We start from the raw sequence: 26,799 nt of genomic DNA on the forward strand, positions 1-26,799 counted from the left end.
ATTGTTTTTTTTCAAACTACCTGTCGCGCAAAAGTTGATAACAACATTAGTTATTAACGTTGTTTTCACCAAAAAAGTACGTTATAAATACTGTGAGTAAAACGTGCACTATATACGTTAGATGAAAACCTGAATGCGATCATTTATGTACGTAAATTTTAACATAACTGTGACGTAATTTCGAAACGTTTTAGAAAACCTCAAATCGACCACAATTGCACGTGAATGTTGATGTAACAAAGATGTTGATTTGAAACGTTTTGATTAGGGATGCACCGAAAGTTCGGTTTGCCGAATTTATTCGGCAATTTTTGCCGAATATTCGGTTGCGGCCGAATAAAAAAAATGCTGTTTCGGTGCATCACTAGTTTTGATACAACTCGAAGGCGACCACAATTGCACGTCAATGTTAACGTAACAAAGACGTTGATTAAAAACGTTTGGATGCAACCCGAATGCGACCACAAATGTACGTTAATGTTTGACGTAGCAAAGACGTTTTATTCTTACGTCCCGTAAAGCGTATAGCCTAGATGTTAATTTGATATCTTTCAGAAAACATAATTGTGTGTATTTTAGCAGGTTGATATTATTGTATAAGAAAGACGTTTACGGCAAACCACGTCTTCATAACATTATTACTTTTTGAGACAATAGGCCAGATAAAGGTATTGTAAAATATCGTGAAAATTTGAGGCAAGGTGGGCTGGCAATTGTTAATTAACAAGTTTTTGATTCATCGTTCACAAAGTCAAAAAGCAAACAAACTATCTGGGTTTACAACAAAAATCATTTCCTTGTCCAATGCAGCCATTAAAGCTCGGTCGAAAACGTTTTATGGGAATAAGGTATTATCAGTCTGACAGTTGTCTACGCTTCAGTTATTCATTGCTCTACGGCAGTGGTTCTCAAACTGTGGTACGCGAGAGCTTTTCAAGTGGTACGCGATTTAGTCTATACTCTATACAATTTGCCGCACTTTGCAAAAGCCAAAACCGCTGCAAATACATGATGTCGGTTTTCTTTATGGTGCATTTGGGACGCAATAGTATCAACGTGAAATTGTTGCACTGTTGAAGTAATTCTGACATGGTGTATTCAACTGTGCAACAGTTTCATGTTGATACTATTGTGTCACAAATGCACAATAAAGAAATCCAAGCAACTGGTGACATTGGCTAAATTGTTATTGATTGGTGTTATGTCATAACAGTTATGGTATAGTAATACGGTGGTACGCAGTGTATTAAAAAACAAATGAGCGGTACGTGATTGGAAGAAACACCAATCACGTACCGCTCGTTTGTTTGAGAAACACTACTCTACGGCATCATGGTGCAGTTTACTTCCAAGCTTTCGACATTTGTTTGAGAGTTGGAAATAATTTGAGAGTTGGAAATAAAAGAGTGGATACAGTATGGTCAATGTAACTAAACAATAAAATTTCGCCGAAATTGGGCAGTTTTGAGCAACAAGGTTGGTGGATTTGTAGTATAAACGACAGGCCGTTGGCTTATGCTTCGAAAATACCTGTATATACGTCCTCCACCAGGTTACAAGGCAGTTGAAACGGCCTTTACAGACTCACATATAATTTAAGATATTATGGGCGTGGTCAAAAAATTGTCGCTGTTGTGATGCTCTTCAGCGTCCCAGAAGTTGTTTTTTGCACTTTTTCACAAAGGAACTGTGGTGAAAGCTTTGCGTGTTTAAAATGCCTCGAGGCGATGAGATCGTGTAAAACCTGTTTGACCAACCGACCTCAGTATCATATACTTCGCTGTATCATGTTTGCAGAGAAGTTTAACGGATTGGTTCACGTGAAGATTTATAAATCTAATTTTTGGGAAAATTAAACAAAATGTTGCATTCGCGGTACATACCGTGACATAACATTCTTTTGTTAACATAAATGTCAGAAAGATTAATAAAACCTAAAACTTGCAGTCGGCATAGTTGCAGACCAAGGTCTAAAATAGACCTAAAGTCGGAGTTATCAATATGTTGCTAATTACACCTGTGTTGGCTGTTATTGTTCTGGGAACGTATATTCCCTCCACATGTGCTGGTTCGTATTCACACATTTCGAAAGAACACAGGCAAGGTAAGAAAAAATATGAGATTTTGTCATACGATATAATAGAGACAACGAAACGTCGCATAAAGGACCCTTGTGTAGACAAATTACTGCAAAAACTTAATACAGGCACCAATGGTAAGGAATGAGCATAATACAGTAGAACTCGGTTAATCCGGATTTGTGTTGCCCAAACAAATTCGAAATAGGCAAAGTTTTGTATTATCCAAAGACATTTTTAACCTGATTGCCTTAATTGAACATAGCTAAGTAGTCATCTTTGCAACATGAAGATTCAAAAGGTCTCTGCACATGTGTTCCTATGCGCACTAATGACCCAAAATAATTGGGAGATAAACATGACAAACCGACTGTTGCGTCATACGCACAGCAATTATGGTGGTCAGTGTGAGTGATTACAATTTTTGTTCACCCGAATAATAATATGCAAAAAAACAACTTCTTTCCAGATTTGGCGAAATCCGGATTTAATAATCCCAAATAGTATTCGAAAGAAAGAAATTTCGAAAAAAATCGGTATCATTTAAAAGTGATCAGTAATTTTTTTCTTCGTTGTATATAGTACTTGTTACTTGTACATAATCCCTATGCATAATAATCCTTAAGTTTAAAGTGAGTAGTCATTCCAACATTAATAGAAAAAATACATAAATCTGTGTATCTGCTTGCGTAAATGCTGACTCGTTTACGTAACGGTATATGTACGCTATAGAAATCAGTTTGTAATTTCGCCGAATGCAAAAAAATGTGAATACATAGACTACCCTGCTAGCAAATACATTTACGTCATTCTGGTAGTCGCACAGGTTATAATATGTTTTTAAACAAAGGCTATATCTATACATTAATAGCAGCATTTATTTTATCTACGAGTCGCCACTGATTTTGCATAAATTTTAACAGAAAAATGTAGTTATAGTTGTTTGCTGTTGCATAAATTGTTGAATTTTCTGATATCAATTCACATATTCAACAAAACGTAAATCAACATGTATAAAGTTACACCCCTGGACAAAGAAAGCTTTATTACGGTGACTTAAATTTTTCTGTAGATGGGAACAAATGCTGTTCGACTGATCCTGACAAACCATCAAACGGTTGCGAACAAACTTCATTATTTGCAGATCAATATATTCAAGCAGTCATTACTCCCCAATATCCGCATGGTTTGCCTTCGCACAAACAATGCACCTGGACGTAAGTAACGACATTGTTCTTTTGTCAATTAACAGCTAGTGTCCTACACGGTGATGTAAAAAATGCAGTAATGCGTACAAGGACCATGGCGAAGTCGCAGGTGTTTCAGAACATACAACGATAAACATATGAGTAGACGTAACTTTGATATTACATAAATAGTGTGAGGTCTTGATAAACTGACGTGTCGTCCCATATAACACTCAACCACCATTTCAGCATACAAAGCAAACCCGGAAAACGTGTTCGAGTGGATTTTCGTGATTTTTATTTAATTGGCCCAAATCAAGATGGGGAATGTCACGAACAATTTGTGATGGTCTTGTCATCCCAAAAATACAAGATGGGACCTTTTTGTGGCAACACTGGTTTGCAATCTATTGTTTCGCCAGGTAAAGTTTACTCCCGAGCTGGTTTGTTATCTGCTCACATGGTTTTTGATGAAATATAACTACGACCTTTTATTATAATTGATGAATATAAGCGCAAAATCTCACCCAGATAATGGAATTGTTTGTACATTGTTACTTGTAGATAACTTGCTCGTCATACAACTGGAAATTAAAAATTCAAAGTCGTCGGAAAATTACCGCGGGTTTAGAATGGAATTTACTGAAAGTGAAGAGACTCCAAGCGCAGAACGTAAGATTATCAATAAATTTGTGTTCATGGTCGTTAGATGTATTATGTGCGATCGGTGTATTTCTAGCAATAAATGCCGTTGTACACTTATTTCAACATTAAAAGTGCACAAAAGCACGAAAACACTTTATTGATGCAATACGTGTTATGCGACGTCTAAAAAATGTCACATGATTGCTTTAGTTCGTCCATCAAATTGGATAAACGGACAAGACATGTTCTTGGTCGGGAATCAAATGCTCAATGCTCTCTCTCAGTTTGGGTCAACAAACCTACAACCAACACCAGCAACTATCAGGTAAACATAAATAACCGTTAAAATACCTTGTTTAATTAGTTATTACACCAAAAATTTCGCTTTGGACATTTGTAGCAAGTGGATTTTTTTGCTCAGTTCAAATGCTATCTTGAAATTCAAACCCTGCGAAAGCCTTAAAAATGTATTTTTTCCCTCGTATTTTTTTGCGTCTGAAGAGCAGGAGTTTATTTTGGTCAAAAATTTCCCATTATCGTATTTGGTGAGACACATGAAGTAAAACATATTGTGTTTTAAGTGTCCAACGCCCAACTCCAAGAAAACCTTTGCGTCCTTCACGAAACAATCTGAATGCACCACGAAACACAAGTAAGATGTCTTGGACTAATGACAATTTATCAACACTTCACCAATGGCTTTTGATCAATATGAAATGCAATATAATATTGACGTGATTTTGTATATTATTGTGCTTTAAAGAAATTGTGTATAGGAAAGCCTTGGTTGACGACACGGCAGCGTAACACCCCACGACCAAAGTTTTATGGTCCAAATGATAACAACAACAACAACTACAGATATTCAGATAAAGGTGATTATATTACATAGCAAAGGTTTTAAAGATTTTGGTTTGTTGTAAATACCAAGGATCCCAATGTCTCGATGGCTAAGATGCTCCAGGATAAAGATTTATTGTAGCTTTTGAATACTATTGAGTGTATGAGGAATAGGGGTAATAAATCATTCGATCGTTCGTTTACCGAATATAAAACTGTAGGTGACGCAAGCAAAAAATCCAACCGTCTACCACTGGAAGCAATAGCAGGAATTGCCGTTGGAGGAGTTGTTTTACTTGCTTTGCTTTTACTTGTTGTCTTTAAAATTAGGCAGCTTAAACGTTCCGAAACTGTATCCAGCACACAAGAGACCAAAGCGAATAAAGGTAAATACAAAGTTATAGTAAAAAAAGGCAGCAGCAGTAGCTTTTTATTACAGGATTAGCATGGCTTATAATCAAAAATATATATTTCGCCCCTTGGGCATCTTCAGTTCCTGCAGTAAACATAATAAATGATTTTAAAAACGTCTGAAAAACAATAACAGTAAAGTAAGGGCTAGTAATGGAAAAACACAACTTCGACCTATTGCAATGCTACTGCTGCTGCTTTTTTGAGTATTATTAAATAAGTTACAGTGATCGCTAGGCCCGCATCTGCAGTTTTGGGTAGATCCCAATATTTCAACTTTTGAAGTCAGTATAAAGTTATAGCTTTTATTTGTTTAAAAGTACTCATCATACCATCATTATAAAAGTCGCCCTTTTCCTACTACCCACATTTATTAGTAACTTGCAGGTTTTTGGCAAGCTGCATGATGATTGTTAGGTACATTTGTTTGCCTTTTTTTACGAAATCTTGATCAAAATTCCAAGACTTGCAAGCTGTTTTTGATTTGCAAAACTATATGTTTTTTTAGGGAGTTTTATTCATGTTTTTTTTTTCATTTAGTGAAAAGTTTTACCGTAATAATCCAAATAAAAATAAAACTTTATGTGTGCGAGTACTTTTTACAATTACCAAATATAATTATTTGAAACATTGCAGAACCCAAGTCTTTATCAGCGCAAGTTTATGCTGAGGAAAATGTCTCTCAATTGCCCGTTACTTCCAAGGAACACTTTCAAGTACCGATAAAAGTGTCGAATCCTCCGACATATGGAAGTCTCACCTATAATTTGGGCAACACAATTCCCGAATATCAATTTTCAAGAAACAGCTACGAACGAAATATCCAACCTGAAACAATGCTTCAGTTGCAAGGAGACATGAAGCAAAATACCTCTTTGACTGTTTACCCAACAGTACAAAGATCGCCACCTAACCAGATGATGTTTTATGAACCTGCATCAGGTACCTACGTTGATTGGAGACAGTTGTCGACTGTCCATCCGGGGCCTTTACCATCAGCAAATGTAGCGCAGCCACCTGTGGGTGGCTACTACACTTTACCTCAAAACGAAAGCCGCATGCAAAATTCGGATTTTATGAAGAAGGCTTCAACAATGCAATATCCAACAAGTCATAAAAATAGAAGTCGAACAAAAAAACATTCAAAGAGGAAATCTACATTAAATAAGAAACAAAAACGTCATAAAAAAGCAAAGTAGGCCTAAATAGTAGATTCAAGATATGTTTTTTGTCTACAGAATTACTGCAAAAACAAGCATCGTTGCTACGACTATTTCATGCCATACCAATTAGTTTTACATACGATTTACATGTCGTAATAGTTGAACCGTTCGTGGAGGTCACATGAATAAGTCACAAAAGTGCGTAAGACGAACAGAGTTGACACTACACGAACTTTGCAAAAGAAAATTGCAAATCAAAATTAAGTAAACGGTGCACTTCGAAATAAAATGAAAAATACATGTAAAAAAATACAATAAAATGTCATGAAAAACTCATGGCAACGATGCTATTACTTCAAAATATCGTTTGTATGGCTGTTTGTGTCGTAAATAAATAATTGCAATCGAAACTGGAATAGAAAGAAACACAATATTCAATCACTGCCACATATATCGAAACTTAACATTAAAATATGTTCCTAATCAAAAGTGCATAATCATAAATTCGACTACTACCATAGTATACCAAACATATGCTTAGTATACTATGCTACTACATACCACTTTTTTGCAGCGCTATCAAGTGACCATGTTGCGACATTTACTGATTTCCAATATATACAGTTTGCATACAATATTTGTTGCATAATGTCAAAGTCGTGATGTTTTTCAAGAAGTTTCAGAAATACATCGTCAGTTTAAAATTAGATATAGCAGTATTTTTCAACCTTTTTGAGCCACGGAACACTTTTTTATTGAAATAATCTTGCGGAACACCTAACTGTTGGAAGTATTGCGGTATTATACTTCACCAGCATCAGGCTCGCACAATTACATTCTTTTTATTACAAAACGAGTCTCCTTATTACACAACATTAAATGAAGCAATTCACGATGGAACATTCAAACTGATAATAATGGATGATTACTTCATTTAAGCAATTTTCGCCCTTCGTGGTGAACAAGTCATTTCCGACCCGTGTTCCACGGAATATCAGTGAAACTAATAAATTTCTTGCGGAACACCTGACGATCTTTCAGGGAACACTGGTGTTCCGCGGAATACCGGTTGAAAATCACTGAGATATAGCGATATAAAAAGATGATAACCCATTGAAACGCGCTTCGTGCATTGATTGCCTGCTTGTTGAGCTTGTTGCTGAGCGTAACTTCGCATTATGGAAAACTGTTCATGTGTTATTGTGTTCAGAGGTTAATAGTTGAAAAGTGGTGAAATTGGTCCGGTGGTTTATTAACATATATCAATGTTGAAACTTGTGAGAGGGTTTACATGAACTCGTAATATTGGGTTTACATATCCAACACAGTTGTGGTAGTGTGAGTATGTTCGGTTGCAGCAACGGGTAACAATACGATAGTTTGGCAGCTGGCACGTATTCAGGAAGTGCTACCCAGTGTTACTAGACTACAACAAATGCTTAGAGCCAAACGGATAACTCATAACCATAAAAGTAGAAAGGACACAGAAATTACTTAATTATGAGGTGTAAGTTAACAAGTTTTAACAGTCAACAAAAGATATTGTGTAAAACTATCATAAGGGCAAACTTTAAATTTAAAACGGACCAAGCACAATTTAATAAGCTCAAATCTTTCCAACGCTCAAATGGGCGAAACTTGGCCTAAAAAATGGCAATCAGCAACCCTCTACTGCCACCGTGTAGCTACGTCATGACACCACAGGCATTTCAACAAGAATTTTCTATACATCGCAGCAGTTTGCTATCGGCTATATGGTTGTAACAGACAGGGTCTTTATATCTGATACAGAATTCCCGAAATCAAAACAGTAAAAAGTATGTCTTATTTGTCGAATAGCAGATAGAAATAACAAAATAAATTTTGTCTTGAAACAACAATGTTGATAGGGCTCTAAACATTGTTGGCAGAGTGACACGTGGCATTTGTCATTACAATCATGTTATAGCATGTTTCTGTTTTACATTGTTTTGCCATCTGGCTACGTCGCCGTATGTAATTGGAATGCCCTCTCACTCTTTACCAATATGCCCAGTTCTCAAATGTTGTTCAAACCACTTACATTTTAATCGTTTGCTCGTATAGACGGGAAACTTAGACGGACCAGCTGGAGACAAAAATGTGCGCGCTGTAAACCCTCTAAAGTAAGTGATTGTTTGTTTCGAATTGATTGTCGTCTTGTGTAATAGGTCGTAAAAGCCCATGTATCAAAGGACAAACTTTGTGGTTTACAAGACCAGGACCAGGATGCAACAAAAGAAAATGACCGTAATGGCGGTCAGTGCTGACACGGTGAATGTAAGGTTCACAGGCTTCGCAGCCAAGGCATTGCAGCCAAGCTGGATCATCCACTTTTCCCGACAAGTCGGAGCGAGATCTGAAAAATCAAGCTCCCGGTGATGTTTGAACTCACGACCCTGGGCTAACCAGGCCTGCGCAGTGGGGCGATCCTGCCTTGCTATGTGAAAGCATGGTATCACTTCTGCGTTGTCTGATTACGGTGGTGGAGATTCTCTATACGCATGTAAAGGTCGCCTGACGAGTAGTAAAGCGTTGGGCCTGGTTAGCCCAGCAGGGTCGTGAGTTCAAACCTCACCGGGAGCTTGATTTTTCAGATCTCGCTCCGACTTGTCGGGAAAAGTGGCTGATCCAGCTTGGCTGCAATGCCTTTGCTGCGAAGCCTGTGAACCTTATGATCAGAATATTAGAGCTGTGATCACCAAATATAAAGGGCCTGCGCAGTGGGGCGATCCTGCCTTTTGCTATGCGAAAGCATGGTATCACGGCGAATGTAGTTTCAAATGAACTAAGGCAATTTATCGAATAACATATGCATTTTTCCAAGGCAGTGACCCATTACACTTGGTCAGATATACAGACAAATATACTGAACGTTACTAAATCGTACCTGCCTATAAGATGCACTATCTATCTCCTGTTCGAACAATGGTCACTACAATCTATAAACCTCACGATTTACCCTTTAAGATATAGCTTAACTTCGACATATTATAAGACTAGACTATGGTGGACCACAACTGCCACCACAAAATAATAATGCATCGCAAAAAATATTTCTATCGCGCGAAATGTTTTTTCACTGCGCGAAATATATTTTGACTGCGCGAAAAATATTGCGACATCGCGAAATATATTTTGCACCTTGCGAAATATATTTTCATCGCGCGAAATATATTTTGACTGCGCGAAAGGTAAATGCTTACTTAGCTGATATAGCAGCCATCCATCAAGTATAATACATACGAAATCAACGAGAACCTGGCCTGTCACTTTCACAAATATAAAAAATTTCATCAAATAAAACACATTAAATATATTTCGCGCAGTGAAAATATGTTTCGCGGTGTTACGAAATTCTATTTGTAGCGGTCAAAATGTATTTGCGATCTCGAAATATTTGTCGCGAAAGCAAAATATATTTTGTTCAAACATAATATTTTTCGCGATTCGTCAATATTTCGCGGTGGCGCTTGTGGGCCATCGTACAAGGCGATAATCAATTCAAAACATCAAACAAGCCTGAGAACTCTCCGCCGAGTCCCCCTTATTGGTATAAATACGAGTGGTTTAAACAACATTTGGGACCAGGGCATGAGTTTATAGAGGTTACTTCGATAAAAACGTTGTTCAACAGAAAACGACAACGTTACACGTCACTGTGTCAGTTTAGTTGTGCAAAACCAGACAAACATACTTCATTTGTTCTAGAAGTGGCTGATCCAGCTTGGCTACAATACCTTGGCTGCGAAGCCTGTGAACCTTATGATCAGTTGTTCTAGGTAATGTTTTTAGCTAAGGGAGTACTTTTTGGCATTTGGTACTTTCTCGTGATTAACACCATTCGCCAGGGCCGTAATGTCTTCGGTAATGAACAGCGACAATTCACTAACAGTTGTCGATTTCAAGCTAAGTCAGAATAAAATTAGGCTGGTTTCGGGATTGTTTCAGAAATTCCTTGTTTGGGCGGTTTTGGGGCTAGATTTGACAAGGCGTTGGGCGGTTTCAGAAAATTTTACCTGGCAACACTGAAGCCAATGCGCCAGCGCGTGAGCGCGCGGGCGTACGTTACGCTCGCGGCAGTTTCTGTGTGGACCCGGCCCAAGTGAGTTTGCGGGAGAACCATGAAAAATGTCACGTGTCACTGCATTGATAAATACGAAGAGAGTAACAGAAATGAGTAATATTTGTAAAAATCAACAATATTGCTAATCCCAAAGGCAGTAAAGAATAAATCTACGATTATCTACCGTACTGTTTTTCGCAGATGTTTTGCAGCTCTATTTTTGCTATACTTGATAAATCTATCGACAACCTTGCATAACCAACACAAAATAAAATAGCAAATTATCTTTGACCAACGTCCACAGAGAAAGCTGAAGAGGATAAAATCTCTTAGTTTTTTTTACATTGTATTTTGCAATGTTGAGTTTTGGACAATCTGATAGTTTGGATTTACGCAGAAATGTTCTGTTTGTGGTATTATTATCTTCTTTGGGCAAGGCAATATGTCAAGAAAGCGATGCTTTTTACGAATCAATGACGATGGATGTATTGGGTAACAATTATGTGTATTCATTCTTCAATTTTACAACAACCTTGAGCTTTAAAAACAATTTCGACCCCCAACATTATGGTATTTTTCCTCGATCGTTTGGAGAACTCATGCAAAAATATCAGGTGGCTGAATTGCACTTTACCATGACCCAGGGCCTCTGGAGGTATAGTCAATGGGGTATGCCTGATTCTTCTGTTCCAACAGGGGCACAACTGTGGGTTTGGTTCGACAAAGGCACTAAAAACGTAGATGAACATTGGGTTGGGTTCACTAATGCTCTTTCAGGAATATTTTGTGCTTCACTTAATTTTATAAACAAAGCCAAATCTGTTACACCAGTTTTTTCATTTCGCCCCACTGGTGCTTTAAAAGGTGGATGGCCAGATAATAAATATTTGCGCCATGGTACACTTTCAAGAGAAATACTTTGCACAGAGAACTTGACACCTTGGTTGAAACTTCTACCATGTGGTTCACATGCTGGACCAGCATCACTTCTAAACCCAAGCCAACTTCATCACAGCAAGTTTCTGTCAATGGGGATCCATTATTCAACACAATGCTCAGATCCAGACTGTGTTAATACGTTCGTACAGCTTCAACAGCATGTGTCAGTAGTATTTGACATTCGAACCTCTTTGGACCAAATGCCAGATTTTTCCTTTATAACCCTTTTTCAGCGAAAACTGAAGCCTGCTTGCAAAATAGCAACCTCGAGCCACATTAAACTACAAGTTCCTAGAAATGCAGTGATATCCCCCCAAATTGTAGACCGAAATGAAATTTACAGTATTTTAGATTTATCAAAACTAAGTTCAGAAACCAACTTTATGGTCAAGTGGAAAACGAAACCATTTACCACACAGACACCTCTGGGAATTATAAGTCATTGTTTTTTGACAGGTCTGGGCCTGGAAGGTGGATTAACATGCTCTCTGACAAATAACTTACCTAACAATGTTAGTGTTGTGTTCTTCCAGGTTGTTCCTTGGTTCCTTTATACACAATTGCACACACTGGAGATTGAAACAAGCACTGGAACCTTAGTTGTGCCTCAGTCAATTGACTTTCAGCCTGGAAAAATTAGGGAATCTCCACAAAAATTGGAGTTAATACTTACATTGCAAGCCAATGATGAAACCAACTTAAAAATCAAGTTTACAAGAGGTTTTCTTGCTTGGACCGAGCACCCACCTGATGCAAATCATGGATTTTATATTAGCCCAGCTTGTGTGACACTCAAGTCCTCTGATCTGATTCTTAGTCGATCTCAAAATTGGGAAGTTCAAAGGATCTACAGTGAGGCGTTGCTTGTGAATATTCCTGTTCCAGATTTTTCCATGCCTTACAATGTAATTTGTTTGGTATGTACTGTCATTGCCGTAGCTTTTGGCTCATTGCACAATTTAACCACAAGACGCCTGCAGAAGGTTTCATTGAATAAAAAGAGCCCAGTTATGGAAAAACTTGACTTAATTATGACAAAAATTGGACTAAAATCTAGGTCGGCTGTAAAGGAAATACCAGACACCTAATGGCAATGTTGTGTTTTGGGGGAATAGAGTTCTACAACATCACCCAAGATCAACAACAAACAATAATTGTTTTTGCTGCTACTTTTTTTTGTTGATTTTTATTGGGTATATATCATTCAATCACTACCGTACTGAGTATTTCATTTTGCATGAATGTGCGTATTTTTTTCTTTACATTTATTTTGGACAATGATTTTTGAAATTCAGACCACTGTGAAATTTATATTGTCTGTTACCAAGTTTTGCAGAATCATTGAAAAAATTGGTGGATGAAATTGCCCTTGTACATGTTTTAAAGACAATCAATAATTGGAACATTTTGAATCCAGTTGTATCAATAGCTTTTAGAGATAATAAGTGTTTAGTGTCTTTTAAACTATGTCATCAAGAGCTTTGCGCAAACTTTATGGAAGAGGAGAAGTGATGCAGATTGCAGAATGCTCGACTGAAAGTGAGGAAGATGAAAATATCCAAACAACATCCATCAACAAATTTGCCCTGGTATGTCGCCTAAATAATCTTTTTTATTATTATTGAACAGATAACATGTAACTGACTTGGTGTGTTGCACAATGATTCTTAACCTAAATTGTCATATTCTGTGATCTAGCAATTATTTGTTTTCCTGGGCTACCGTTATCAGGGTCAATTTTCTGTAAGTGCGACTGTTTAAATTGTTTAAAATCTTTTTAGCTAAAAATAATCTTTCTAACTTTTTGAAATATGTGAAATTTAAAACTATGTAAGACAAATACGGGATTTAGTCTCTGTGTTTTACTACTGTCTACATGATAGCAAAAACAAGTTATTTGGGAAGTGTGAGTTACACAGTGTGACTGTATTATAACGAGAATGTACATATATATACAAGCACTGGTTGATGTACAAAAATGACAAAGTTTGTACAAGGCATGTGTTAAATGTTTAGCTGAATGATGAAGATGAAATATCAGATGATGACAATGTAGACATAAATAGAAGTCCAAAAAACGAAAAAAATTATGTCATTCAACAAAAAACAACTAAAAAACGAAATAAAAAAAAGAAAAAGAAAAGCAAACAGCCAACGGAACTGAAGGATACTGTAAGTTGCCAAACATATTTTGCAGCTGGTGTTTTTTTTTCTTATATATGAACTAGTTAGCTTTAAACATGAAATAACCCTCAATTGCATTTAACAAGTTTTCCTGTGGTTGGATCTGGTAACTTGCAATGTTTGTCAGGTGATTTAGATTTATATTTTATGTAGATAAATGAGGATATTGATAAACTACTGGAAGTTATTGAAGAAACTAAAGCTAGCTCATCAAAAGCTTTTTCTAATTTATCAGCAGAGAAAAATCATCCAAATTCCAAATCTGTATTAACTGTGGAACACAAGTAAGTAGAAGTTGAACAGGTTGCCTCCATTACACATTGAATAAATTAGAAAATTTGTTAAATTGCTTTATTATTAATTGGTGCTTTTAACACTTTTGTTGCTGAACCACACATATATATTACCCCAAAAGTGCCATGGCACGCTAAAAATGCCCAGCGCCAAAGGCTACTTCCTTTGATTAGGTGTTGATGAGCGTTAAAGTTTATTGGTTACATTTCGGACGGTGGGTTAGGTTTTAATACTTTTCATTGGTGGACTGCTTTCATCTGGATGGTCGCAGTTCCAGTTGATTATAGGTAGTGATGTTCCCAGTTCCAAATTATGCGACCCGGCCGGATCCAAATAGTTATCAATCAAATCCGGCCGGATAATTTGGATCCGGTAGTTTGTTAACACCGATTCGTATATTTTATTGGTATGGCAAAAATGTTTGAATGCCAAACAGAATGCTTTGTTAAGGTTAGCTTATCATGAGTGGAACAAATAAACGTGGGCATTTATTAATTTGGTATAACACGTCGCGAAAAACCTTAACATCAAATAACAGAAAAATCGAATGTCGGCGAGTATCACAGACTGGGTCCCCAAATCGAGTAATTTTCGTTTGTCCGTTTTTAGGACAAAAATGATTTCTCAACTATCCGGTAAAAACTAGCCGGGTCCGGGTATTGGAAATTGGTCAGTATCCGTCCGGGGTCCAGGTACCCGGATCCGGCGCAAGACATCACTAATCATAGGTATATACTTCTAACCTGTGCTGGCCTGATTAAGCTACAGGAACTGGCTGGCCACCATAAAATGATCATTGTGATGTGCAAGTGCATGACTTGCCAGACTAAATGTTGCTGATATCAAATGCAATGGGTGATTCTTCCATGGCACACCAAAGTTGTCATAACAACTGCATTGTAATGATATTATATTTTGTGAAAATTGTTCTTGTATACCGTTTGTAAATGTAAAAGATGTTTGAAGTGAGCTTCAAACTGCATCCTTGTTTAACCTAATTTTGCTTGTTCAAGGTATCTCAACCCCGACAATGAACTAAGAAAAATATTTGGCTCTCGTGCTTTGATGGAAGATGTTTCATTTAGAAGACGGAACCAAACCAAAAATAATCATGGTATTTGGCTTACTCAGCCTCAAAACAACTGGAGAAACCTTGGGAGGACGGGAATATCCATGAACCTACTTGATACAAAAAATGGGTATATTTCACAATGAGTTTAGATCAGTGCTTCCCAATCCTGAAGTGCTGAGCCATAAAATGTTATTATTCCAGTGGTTCCTAAACTTTTTTGGGCAGAGTACCAAATTACTTTTCAAAATCAGTGTGTGATACACTACATGCTGCAATCAACAAAATTTGTGCTGCCTATACATTTTTGTGTAAATGCATGTTTAAACTGTCAGTGCAAAATTGGTGGTAAAAGTTGGTCATCAGCAAAAAACAAAAAGGTTGGAAACCACTGGTTTTGATCAGGCTGTAAATTTCCACATAGATTATAATTGTGTGGTTTGTCCAAATCTGATGCAAAGCTGTTTTTTTGAAGTGTGCAATATTTCAAGTATGAACATTCAAGAGATTATCAAGGTGTCCAGTTCAAGTTTCTTGATGCTGTGGAAACATCAGATCATCGAAACATTGCTGTAAGTTGTAGTATTTTCATAATTTGGTTTGGTTTTATTTACATCTTGCATTCTTGTAGATCAACCTATGCAATTAATATTTCAGGCAGTACTAGAACAACACACTTATCATGTGGATTCCCTAGTAACATTTAGTGATGTATACAAAGTCCATGACGACATTAAGATGGCAAGGGAGCTTATAGGTTTGTTGACTCCAAAAGTTATGTATTTTTTTGCTGTATGTAATTTGATATCCCATTTGATTAAATTAATTACAGAAAGCTTTGCTTTTTTACGATATGTAATAATCAATTACAGAAAGAGCAATTTTTTGTCTTGAACGATCATTCCACCCATGCTTTAATCTCACTACTGGTCTGTGTAGACTTGATTACAAATATCCAGAAAACAGGTAAATAAACTAACCAAATAAATATAGTGATATGTTGTTGCCAGATTTTGCCTTTTTCACCATTGTAAGTGTCTGACATTCAGTACCACTGTTCGACATGGGCAACGAACAGACAAATACTATTGCTATCAACCAAAGTCAATGAACCAAATTATTGCTGTACAATAATACTTCTTTTATGAATAAATTTAAACCAACATAAATTCACAGCTTTCACATGAATCTTCTGTTTTCTTTTTGAAAGAGATTTTCAAGTGTCATGTTTTGTTAAATATGAGCTAAAGAGACATAACAGGACACTGCATGCAAAGATGAAAGCTATATTCAATACCAGTATAATTTTATGTCAAGTTTTTTTAAATAAACTTTTGATTAAAAAGGTGCCTGGCCTTTCTCAAACTTTAGTTACCAGGCTATGAGATTTTTCATATTCGACATGCACAATAATTTTTCTCAATGTTTGACATGCAATAAAAAATCGATGCCCTGTCTCCATGCATTGTAAATTTGGCGAGAATTTTTTTAAATTAACCAACTAAATGATAAAGTAATTATTATCTTTAAGTTCCCTTTTATATGTTTTTGAAACTAAGATAAAGAGTCTTTCTGCCAGTGCTTCTAAATATGTATTTGTCCCATAATGTAAACATGTTCAAATATTTTCAGGTGTCTGTTTCTTGCACTTTATAAGCACATGAATTTTGTTGCGATGAGGGGATGTAACCGAACAGCATTAGAACTTGCCAAAGTTTTATTGAGGTAAAATGGACTAATTATAGACCTAATTTGCAAAAGTGCAAAAAATAAAGTAAACATGTACTAGGTTTGTGTTTGTTTATTGCAAAACAGGATAGTATGTGATTTGTGATTGTGGCTTACTCTTGCAATCTTACTAGTGGATGTTTGCTTGGGCAGAATTAAGGGTATTGGCATTTTTGTGACACAGGTAACTTTTTGTTTTAGCCTGGACTCTGACAATGATCCACTTGGTGTCTCTCTCTTGTTGGATTACTTTGCACTTAGAGCAGCAGAATACAGTTACATGATCAGGTTTGCCGATGAGTGGGGAGTAAGTAAATATTTATCACTTTTTCTGTCATAATTTTCATTGCATGTTTTAAAGGCCCCTCGTAACCTAATGCAATTACCAAATTGGGCGTATTCTGTTGCTTTGGGACATTTCCACTTAAATGAAGACAAACAACTGGAGCAAGCTGATAAATTCCTCCAGGAGGCATTAATAATGTTTCCAATGGTAAGTACCAATCTGTTTTTTTTGCTGTTGTTTTATATGTATTGTGACATCATATTTACAATCTAAAGTGGCTTATATGAAAGAATTTTATGTCTGCAAAATACATAAACCAAACTATTCTAAATTCTTCGGTCTTAATCGATTTTTTTCAAACAGCTTCTTCTACCACTTCTGGAGAAATGTTCAGTACAACCTGATGAAAAAGTAGCTTCCTCAGCATATTTTAAATTGACTGAAAAGTAAGAAAAATTAGTTTATTTAATTCGCAAGTTATTAAAAAAGTGTTTTGTAGCACACCAACAGGTCTGTCAATTTTATGTCATCTTTATGTTGGCCGTTGCTACCTCATGTGGAAAAATCCTGAAATCATGTCGTGGGTGGAACGAAATGTTTGTGTCATACTGCAAAGGATGGAAAGAAATGAGACTTTCAACAACAGGTAAAAATTACATCTTTTATGGTTAAATTCCAGTTCTTATCAGTAGCCCAAATAAAATGAAAGGATCCAGATTTATCACCATTTTTTTATATACCTGAACCAGACATGCAAAATATCACTTTTTATAGACTTTATTAGATGTTTGCATAAACATAAAATTTTTTTTACAAGTACAATGTTTCCTAACCTTTTTGAGATCTTGGCCCTCTTTTAACATTTTTTCAGCAGCCTTTCTCATGTCCAAATCCATAATAAGAGTTAACACAGAGTGCGTACATCTTAAGACTTCTGACTAAGTGTTTATCAATGTTTGTCTCAACATTGTGCAAAACAAACGTTTATCTATGCAAACAAATGTAGGACTGTAAGTGTAAGTCACCTGAAAAAAAACGATCCGACCTCTATGTCTTATAACAAAGCAAATTTTTTGTTTAACGATTTAAAAAAAAAAAAAAAAAAGAACCACTATTCTACACTCTAAACAAGCCCGCTTATCCCATTTTAGACTGAATGAGAGGAAAAGTCTTCTTTCTTGGTTATTAAATTATCTAAAACCTTCTTTTTTAAGAAAAACAACCCGTTATCAAAAGCCACCTTTAAATGTATACCGACATGCCATGATATCTGAAATTGAAGGCATCAGCTCGCTGCTTCCATTGGTGAGTATATTTGTACTAAACACATTAGGCGATTTCATTATGTTACAGACTATTTTTTTATTTTACTTACAATCAAAGAAAGTCCTGAATATTTGAGTTTTACTAACACAACATACAATTGCTTCATAAATGCCACACAAACACATACTACATAAACCACTTCTTTAATTTTATTTATTGTTGTTCTAGCAATTTAACATGATGTGCCAAAATGTTGTTAATTGTAGATTTGTAAAAACCCACAGAGGAGACTAGTGCCAGGATATTTCATTGTTGTGTCAAGTTAAACAACAGTTTACAATTATTTTAGGAAATAAGAATGGGAACGATGCTGAGTCATGATCCATTACCACCCATAGATACGATCACTTCATACATCCGCCCTCCAAAGTAAGGCTGTGTTTTTCTTTGTAAAAATTAAATAATTGCCAACCACTGTTACAAGCTATCCCGAAAATGAAATTGATTAAATATACGATTGCTAAAGAGAAGAACATTGGGACTCTTTCCTTATGCTATTGAGACAAATTGTGTGAAAAACATCTAAATTTATTCGGTGTTTTTAGAGCTTTGTAACCAAATTTGCTAATTAAATATTGTTAATATTTTTTAATTGTTGCAACACATTTTTTGGAGTGCTAAAACAGTGATTCCTGACCGTTTTTGATGGTGCCAGTATCACCATAGACCCTTTTGTTTTGTTTTTTAAAATATGCTCACTGAGATGCTAGTCTGGAGTGTCATAATGCGTTTTTGCAAATGAGGCATGTTTTCACATATTCGAAAGCTGCGGGGTTGATAATATAGGAGTAATAACATGGTAAAAGTTCCAACTTGTCAGCTTTGCAACTTGAATTCAATGCAGATCAACGGGAGGACGTCGCAGTAATCCTGTCAGCCTTTTTTTTCATTCCTTGCTTCCCGGTTTTAACCCTGATGAGGCGCAACCTGAACCTATCGGTACAGAAGAAGGACAGGGCGAAGTGCAAGGCAACGTGCAAACACTTATGAATGCCATGCGTGAACTACTACATACCTTTCAACAGCCGCTAGACGACGCTGAAGAGGTAGCTGATTACGATGACGAATGGGATTGAACTTATGTTTTAAAAGTACCACCCAGTGCAATTTTGGTGTTGTTGACTGATTTGAAATAAAGATTTAAAAGGGGGGTTTGCTAAAAGAAAGTAGTAAAACAGTTGCTAGTTCAGTGAGACGTATTAAAGACGGGCTTTCGCGTTATACACGCAGTATTAACTTGGTGTGTGGGCCTGGGCGTATTGTGCAGATTGCTAGTTTGTTCAGGTGTAGTAAAAGTTAGCGGTTTAAAATAACAAGTGCATTATCGTAGTACAATTAGTGAAAATGTTCAAGAAAGACGTTTGTGTAAAACTAAACCACAAAAATACCTGAACGGTAAACCGTACTTTACGCAACTTATTTGTGCTGTTTTAACGTATTGTAATAATTTTCAAAAGCTTCGCAATTCCAGATTTTGGCTCATAAGGTATTTTTAACCCTACATGTAAATCATTATAAGATGACTTAAAAACTAAATTGTAGGTTCACATAATGCAAGTGTGAAAAATTGTCCTTCAGTAAACAAAACTTTCGGTTTATCATCCAAGCATACCGATTCTGTTCAATTTTTTCGACAACTCCAAGTTGCTCAAACCTTGATCGCCGTAATGAACAAAATGCTCTTGAAAGCAAACTAACAAATAACTTATCCAACAAGTTATCGTCTTATCCAATTTTTGTATCTGTCCACGATTAAGATAAGAGTAAAGGGGTTTACACTATGACATACATATAATAAAGAAATTAGTTGAGATTGATCCAGCTCTTCAATCCTTGGTCAATATTACTTTTGTGTGGATCACTAACATCTCACATATGTTAGCCTATCTGTTTTGTCAATTGAATTCAGTTTATTTTCATTATTATCCGATAAAGTAAAAAAGGCTTGTAATATGGGTCAGAACTCCCTTAAACCAGGAGTTCTGAATCTGTGTATCAACACCAAAGCAGCCTAGGCTTTAGACATTCATTTACGATCATGTATTGGCGGATCATGTATTTGCGTTTTATATGGACACACATCGGTGCGCTCACGTGACACGAAAGGTCGTTTTTCTTGCGTTTTGGATTTGAGTTAAAGTTGTGTTACAGAGATGTCGCTGCAAAGCTTTCAAGACTACGGTTGAGCCAGAAGTACAAGCAGGATTACCAATGAACTAAAAAATTAGGACGCTGCTTATTGGTGCTGAAACATTGGATGTGTGTTAGAACTCCGTCCTATTTAGCAGTTACTACTTTTTCCTCAGGATGATTGACCTTTGCCAAATTAAGCACGTTTCTTGGAAATATTTACATTTGTATTTTCTTAGATACTGCTTGTAAAAATGAGCACAAATCGTAGAAATAAGCACGGTATGGTAACAAAGTATCAGGAAGTCCATGGCAATAACCGTTGGCAATATTGCAACGTTTCTGTACTACTACATATGTTTTCTGTTTTGTTTAGAACGTTGCCAAATAATATAAAAATATGCATTCAGCTGCAACAACGTATTTTAATGAGGGTCTTGAATCTACCCCAGTTACTCCAAACAGCCAAAGTTCTTGTCATGAAAACATCGCCGAGTACATGCTACCCACATCGGCTGATCTCGTGTACTTCGGAATGAGCGCTGGTTATTGGCGGGAAATCGCGCTCGGAAGGCCCGCTTGGTGCATACCCTCTTTGTCAATGTCGCCGCAAATGCAGATCGTACAGAAATTAAACGGTGGCGAGTGGATGCAGAACAGCTTGTTTGAGCGCTTGCAGGACATTCAACGCTTAGCCACACTAACACTTTCCGTACCGACGCCAATCCAAGATACATACGTTAAATACAACTCAAATGAAAAACGCAAAGAGACACCCAAGGATTTCCAGAGGAACAATGCAGAAAATTGTAGAAAAACGATTCAAAGTGCTCCCTCTTTTTTTGAAAATTGTCACAAGAAAACAGATTTTGTTTCGTCTAATGATGATAAAAAATACCCTGTTGATGAGGTCAAAAAAGAAACAGAGAAACCATTTTTAAAGTTTGGAGTTCGTGCTATTCTAGCCAAACACAGTACACCAAAGCCCTGTTCCGAAGGTACTTGGTTCTATTTTTTAACGTACCTATGCATGTTTAAAGTTGGTTTTGGAATAACCTGTCTGAGGTTTGGATTACTTGTAGCTTTCTTTAGACTATACTTTGAAATATTCTTTAGAGAATACCATTTTTCCCTCAGAACTACATATGTAGTTGATAAAGGAAATCGATATGGGCTGAATTCTTTTCAAAAAGGCATTCTCACCATTTTTAAATAACATTACTGGAAACACTTTGCAAAAAACGACGTTCAATCGCTGAACATTTTACGCTTAACCATCTGCCATGAAAGTTTCAAATTACCTTTTTGAGGCAATTACTACGCAGCAATTTTCACTTTTATTGATACACAAAAGTGCATACATTTGTAAACTAACTTGGCCTACAATATGGCGAAGATAAAATATATTTCACGTGAAAATTACATTGATTTAAGCCTTGAAGCATATATGAGCCCATGTTTTTATTTCCTTTAAACAAGACGGTGTGTTTGAAATAAAAAAGTAAAAAAAGCCAAGCCATCAAACGCGTTTTGGTCGTAACGCCACAGATTGACACTGAGACGATATTTCAGCTGTTGCAAAGACCCGCGGTTCTTTTACCTCCGTTGGCCACTCTAATACTTGACCCTGACCAAACCAAAGTGATCGACGCCATTCACAGACGGTCATTTGTCCACGACCTGGCCGAAAGCCAATACCAGTCTACACGTCCGGCTATCTCATGATGGCGCTTTATGTTAAGTCGGGCGGCGAAAACCATCAAACCGACTGACCTATGTTCACCTAGGGCTTTAGCATCACGTTTACCCATTCTTTTTAAATACAATTCTTAACGTTAAACAATGAAAAAGAAGTTGCAAATTGATTTGGTTGCTGGCTTTCTTCGAAAAATGGATATTTCTCTAAATTGCGCAAATATAATTTACAAACTGAACTTTTGATAAATGGCAATGACATTTTCAAATGAAAATCGTTATTAGATGGTATTTTAAACATTCATCAAATCTCAAACTTAAATGTCTTACGATAATTACCAAATGTACTTTCACTTCCAAATAACACTTCCTTGACCAATAAAGATTCTACGTATTACCGAGATCACGTGAGGCTTTCGCCCGCTAATGAGATGAAACCACCTATGGTCTCTCCAACGTGTCCAATTGTTGCAACGCGGAATTTTATTGGTAAGAAAATATATCGTCTTGAAGCAGTATACTTACCTCTGCACAAAATATGTTTAATAGCATCAAATTCAGGAGCTGCAGACAGGGTGTGTACACGCACTGTTTCGACCTGTAAGGTCTCATAGCGGGCACAATAATTTCCACTTTGTTGTACCTTTCGGTCAACGTCGATCCGTTTGGTGCCCTATACTGAGTACCGAACAACAGAGACGAACCACTGTGGAGCGCACTATGGCCAAACGGATCTGCTTGGTAACCGATAGTACTGAAGGCAAAAACACTGTGTACACACCCTGTCTGCTGCTCCCCAATATTATGTTTTTTTTGCACATACATAACATTAAATTCTTTCTGCAAAAAAGACTTCCATAAGTATTAGTGCTAAATTTTGTACTTTTTACTTTTAAATTTAACAAAAGCATTGTGCACGTACCTAAGTAGCCTGTTGTAAACTGTTTTTTAACACTTCAGGTCCAAAGGGGCCCTTCATGCATCACATAAACCATCAGCAAGTGTTGCCATGGTTGCCAGGGACGATTCGGGGCAAGAACCGGAGGGGGATGCTAAGGAGGGCAGTGTTTTCGGATGTTCAGCGAAAAGCTTTGGAAAAAAAGTTTCAGCAGCAGAGATACATCGGAAAACCAGACAGAAAGAAGTTGGCTTCAAAACTTGGACTGAAAGACTCGCAAGTACACTTAAATATTATAAATTTATATACCCCGTATTTCTTTTCATAAATGTGATTAACTTACCCTCCAAGTTACTCCCTGCAAACAAAAACAATCAAAACTCGTTGGGGGCAGTATATATGTTTGTGAAGTTACGTTTTCAGTTCCATCAATCGACATTTCCTGCCCACCCGTTCCAAATCGGTTTATGAAGGCAGCTATAAAAACAGTGCACAGATGTGTTTCTTGTAGCGCAGAAAGTGTAGACTAAACTATCGCGCCGTTTGATGTTGCTCACTGCCTTTCAACGATAAGCAATAACAATAAATTACCACGCTGTGGTATTTTTTAATACAAAACTGCAAAGAATAACTCCTCCTGTTAGACGTGACATATTGCAACGAAGTGTGTTTTTCGAGTGAAACGAAAGTAGAAATTTACAAATACAATTGTATATTTTCATTGGATTGGTGGTAAAGTCTAGAAATAATGTTGTTTTTGCAAGCCACAGGAAATGTAATAACGTAGAAATTCACATGTAATCCGTTTGCGACAAAATACTTCTTAACGTCAATCCGCTTGTTGGTCAATTTTATGCGAACAGAAGTATTAAGAACGTGCTACGACCCCGAACAAGTGATAAAGAGCCAATACACATGCGGTGTTGGGAAATTTTGTGGAAATACGTTCTCATAATGCTGTCTAGAGCGGTGATTTAAATGCGATCTATCTGTACGTGTTACAACCTGCGACGCCCAGATTGGACGAGCTTTGTTAAAGCATTTGTTATTTCAGCAACACATCAAACGAATATTGGATAAAGGCACTTTTTAATCATTTTGCGGGTAGAAATTTTACTAGTAAGCTTGTCTAAAGGATTTGATGTATATGAGTGTTATTATACAACATGATACAATGTATGATGTTGAGAAAAGCAATATTATGTAGTGTCATAATAAGTGATCTGACATTACAGATTAACCAATGCAATGTTGTCTGTTATGTTTTTAATGTGGCTACCATTTTTTACGCTGTTGTATCAACGTCGCCATTTTGTTAAGTGTCGTTTTAGTTAAACTCCCTCAGTTTTCACATCGCTGTTGGAATTACTAACATGAACTGAAATTGAGTCTTAAGAACGTCAATTTTGTCAGAAATTGGTTGCAACCAATTTTAAACACTCGGAATCAGCGTATCCATATACAAAAGATGTTACATTAAAAAACTGTGTAAATGTTTGCGGATGAGGCAGAGACTTACGTCATAAAACGGCGTTAAAATTAAAACAGCCGCGTTGTGTAATAAGAAGAATGAAACACGCTAAAACGAAATCAATCTCGTATTTCCCTGAAATTACCACAATGGTTTTGACTAAAATACCCCCAAAACTGCTATAAAACAAAATAACTGTACAGCAGTCGCCGTCCCATGTATATTCCATTGCAGTTTTGTGAAAAACCTTACAGCGTTTTAACGTCATCGCTTGTCAATTGGGCGTGAACATTGAATTTCGCGACTTTCAGGCTAATTTAAATTTTGGAATGCAGTGTATCATTATGTATAATGGAATTATAAAATATCATAAACTAATAGTTTACACTATAGACTACACATATTTCAAATGTTTTTTTGTTGCTTAACTCCACCCTGTAAACATTTTACTGCAGGTCAATGTATGAAACCAGATATTCAGTTACACACATGCGCCATTATAGGCTCGCAAGTAATCCCACCTTAAAAGCTGAGCCTTCGATAGGCTTAGCACACCTATCCGGGTCGCAGCACTTTGAAATGGGGCACAACAACCAAAGTCATGCTTTTGTGAATTTACCCGTGATGTTTTCAGTGTAGCCGTTGTTACTGATTAGGCGTGGTGACCCTGAGTAACCTCAAGTTACTTGGTTTTGACCTCTAGGCACATCGACACTTAATTGGACTGTCACATAGGTACTGATATATAGCTTTTTTACCTCTTACTGTTTCAAAACCGACGTTGTGTGTGGGAATATTTTGACTGTCTGTTTTTAGTGAAGTGCTAGCTGTATAGTGCACGGCAAAAGTCGCGACTTTGTTGTTTTAGCAAATTCCAAACGTGCGCCTTGTTTCGGTACTTCTCTTGCCGGACCAGAGGATACAACTTTTACGCTTGATAATTTTAAGGCCCAATATCTCTATGTCAGCTTTACAAGTATGTTTTTAGTAAGGTGCAATGACTTTTGAAACGCCAATAACCGCAATTTAAAACAACTTGTTGAAATCGCCATTTCATTTGAGTCTTTTGCGGATATTTTACTGTGTGTATTGCCAAAACAATACTATGCGTCGGTACAAACTCCAACTGTATACGCAGGTAAAAATTTGGTTTCAAAATCGGCGAATGAAATGGAGAAATTCTAAGGAACGCCAGATGCTCAACACAATGGACTGTTCAGAAAACACAGACGGTACCCCAACCTCGTGTGACGTTATCACCGCGGGTGACAGTCTCACATCGGTAATTCATGATCACACAGAACAAACAAGTCCTTCAGTGAATCCTGACAATTGTAATCAAAGCATTGTGATGTCAGAAATTAAAAATAACACCATTTATGATTAGTATCTCATGTTTTCATGTTATTATATGTTTTCAAAAAACCATCAGATCATTTGTTAATATTATCATTTCCTTGGTTGTGTAGCTTTGCTAATACAAGCACAACAATACCGAGCAATCGAAAGAATGTTGTCAATTAGATTTGTGTAGAAGCTGGTTTATTCGAGAAGCCTCTTGCTGAGACAGGAACAAAACTTATTTCTGGTTTTTAATCAAGATTAATAGACCAGACATAAAAATGAAAAGTGCATTTTCGCGAGTGCAAGTCTCAGTTTTCTTCGTTCTTACTTAATGGGGTTGCATATATTGGGAAACATTCACAATTTTATTTCGCACTGTTTTTGCTTCCAGGAATTTTTTATGGGGTGAAAATTATCAAAATTCATTTTTATTTGGCGCTAAAAACTACAACACTAGTGTACGATACATACAAAAGTAAAAATGGCTTTGACACCGCAAAAAATCCTTCGAAATTATCGAGTCAGACTTCCATGTGAAGGTGGTTTGCTCGCGGAGAATCTGCACCGTTTGTCACAGGATCGCAGCCGATGCGCTGTTCCTGCTGCTCTGTGCAATACAGTAAAATAACAATTTCCACGCTTCGACTGATGCTATTACAAAACAACAGACTCGAAATTCGTTTGCACTTTTTTGAGCAATAGCTGTGTTTTGCTTGCAAAGCATCGCTTGCAATTCGAACCCAACTGTATCACGAAGAGAATTTGCTGTAAAAATTTTTACAGACGGTAAGTATTCCATTTCCTTTTTACATTTTGTTGTCCATTAGACAAAGTGTTCGTAAAAGATTGATTTGATTTTAGCCAAATACTTAAGTTGCGTACATTTGAATATGTTTTCGAAAACAACTTAATAACTTCATGCACGTAACGACCCCCGACAAAAGCTATTGTCAATAGAAATCGGCACATCCTTTGATGTAATTAGATTAAGTGCCAAATAATACCTTTCTAACGTGACAAATCCCCA

The 26,799-nt window shown here is 36.7% G+C and overlaps 4 protein-coding genes across 4 annotated transcripts; all 4 read left to right on the forward strand.

The window, feature by feature from the left end:
• The first annotated feature begins 1,982 nt into the window (after nt 1-1,982).
• LOC145906481 (uncharacterized) lies at nt 1,983-6,917 on the forward strand. The gene is made up of 9 exons (XM_082993904.1): nt 1,983-2,104; nt 3,151-3,295; nt 3,515-3,687; nt 3,830-3,937; nt 4,121-4,235; nt 4,492-4,562; nt 4,687-4,785; nt 4,972-5,136; nt 5,798-6,917. Exons 1-9 carry the CDS (start codon nt 2,002-2,004, stop codon nt 6,358-6,360), a joined length of 1,542 nt encoding a protein of 513 aa, XP_082850030.1. The 5' UTR covers nt 1,983-2,001; the 3' UTR covers nt 6,361-6,917.
• Nucleotides 6,918-10,693: 3,776 nt separating this feature from the next.
• LOC145905447 (GPI-anchor transamidase component PIGT-like) lies at nt 10,694-12,437 on the forward strand. Its single transcript, XM_082992652.1, has one exon. It carries the CDS (start codon nt 10,765-10,767, stop codon nt 12,433-12,435), a length of 1,671 nt encoding a protein of 556 aa, XP_082848778.1. The 5' UTR covers nt 10,694-10,764; the 3' UTR covers nt 12,436-12,437.
• Nucleotides 12,438-12,773: 336 nt separating this feature from the next.
• On the forward strand, nt 12,774-19,380 carry LOC145905446 (ribosome quality control complex subunit TCF25-like). The gene is made up of 15 exons (XM_082992651.1): nt 12,774-12,936; nt 13,364-13,519; nt 13,685-13,815; nt 14,839-15,024; nt 15,370-15,466; nt 15,552-15,651; nt 15,767-15,860; nt 16,527-16,619; nt 16,824-16,929; nt 16,984-17,115; nt 17,272-17,354; nt 17,408-17,554; nt 18,123-18,213; nt 18,524-18,603; nt 19,079-19,380. Exons 1-15 carry the CDS (start codon nt 12,814-12,816, stop codon nt 19,308-19,310), a joined length of 1,851 nt encoding a protein of 616 aa, XP_082848777.1. The 5' UTR covers nt 12,774-12,813; the 3' UTR covers nt 19,311-19,380.
• Nucleotides 19,381-20,744: 1,364 nt separating this feature from the next.
• Nucleotides 20,745-25,939, forward strand: LOC145905844 (uncharacterized). Its single transcript, XM_082993148.1, has 4 exons — nt 20,745-21,362; nt 22,444-22,548; nt 23,020-23,237; nt 25,567-25,939. Exons 1-4 carry the CDS (start codon nt 20,765-20,767, stop codon nt 25,813-25,815), a joined length of 1,170 nt encoding a protein of 389 aa, XP_082849274.1. The 5' UTR covers nt 20,745-20,764; the 3' UTR covers nt 25,816-25,939.
• Nucleotides 25,940-26,799: the final 860 nt, after the last annotated feature.

This window comes from Ascidia mentula, chromosome 6 (assembly GCF_947561715.1).
Source record: "Ascidia mentula chromosome 6, kaAscMent1.1, whole genome shotgun sequence".
Taxonomy (NCBI): Eukaryota; Metazoa; Chordata; class Ascidiacea; order Phlebobranchia; family Ascidiidae; genus Ascidia; species Ascidia mentula.

Excerpts from the sequence above, each read along its gene's own strand:
- LOC145905447 (XM_082992652.1), top strand. The coding sequence starts at position 10,765 with ATGTTGAGTTTTGGACAATCTGATAGTTTGGATTTACGCAGAAATGTT.
- LOC145905446 (XM_082992651.1), top strand. The coding sequence starts at position 12,814 with ATGTCATCAAGAGCTTTGCGCAAACTTTATGGAAGAGGAGAAGTGATG. Across the intron at positions 12,937-13,363 it reads CCATCAACAAATTTGCCCTG|CTGAATGATGAAGATGAAAT; the intron begins GTATGTCGCCTA and ends TTAAATGTTTAG. Across the intron at positions 15,652-15,766 it reads GATGGCAAGGGAGCTTATAG|AAAGAGCAATTTTTTGTCTT; the intron begins GTTTGTTGACTC and ends AATCAATTACAG.
- LOC145905844 (XM_082993148.1), top strand. The coding sequence starts at position 20,765 with ATGCATTCAGCTGCAACAACGTATTTTAATGAGGGTCTTGAATCTACC. Across the intron at positions 21,363-22,443 it reads ACCAAAGCCCTGTTCCGAAG|ATTCTACGTATTACCGAGAT; the intron begins GTACTTGGTTCT and ends TGACCAATAAAG. Across the intron at positions 22,549-23,019 it reads TGCAACGCGGAATTTTATTG|GTCCAAAGGGGCCCTTCATG; the intron begins GTAAGAAAATAT and ends TTAACACTTCAG.
- LOC145906481 (XM_082993904.1), top strand. The coding sequence starts at position 2,002 with ATGTTGCTAATTACACCTGTGTTGGCTGTTATTGTTCTGGGAACGTAT. Across the intron at positions 4,236-4,491 it reads CCAACACCAGCAACTATCAG|TGTCCAACGCCCAACTCCAA; the intron begins GTAAACATAAAT and ends TTGTGTTTTAAG. Across the intron at positions 4,786-4,971 it reads CTACAGATATTCAGATAAAG|GTGACGCAAGCAAAAAATCC; the intron begins GTGATTATATTA and ends ATAAAACTGTAG.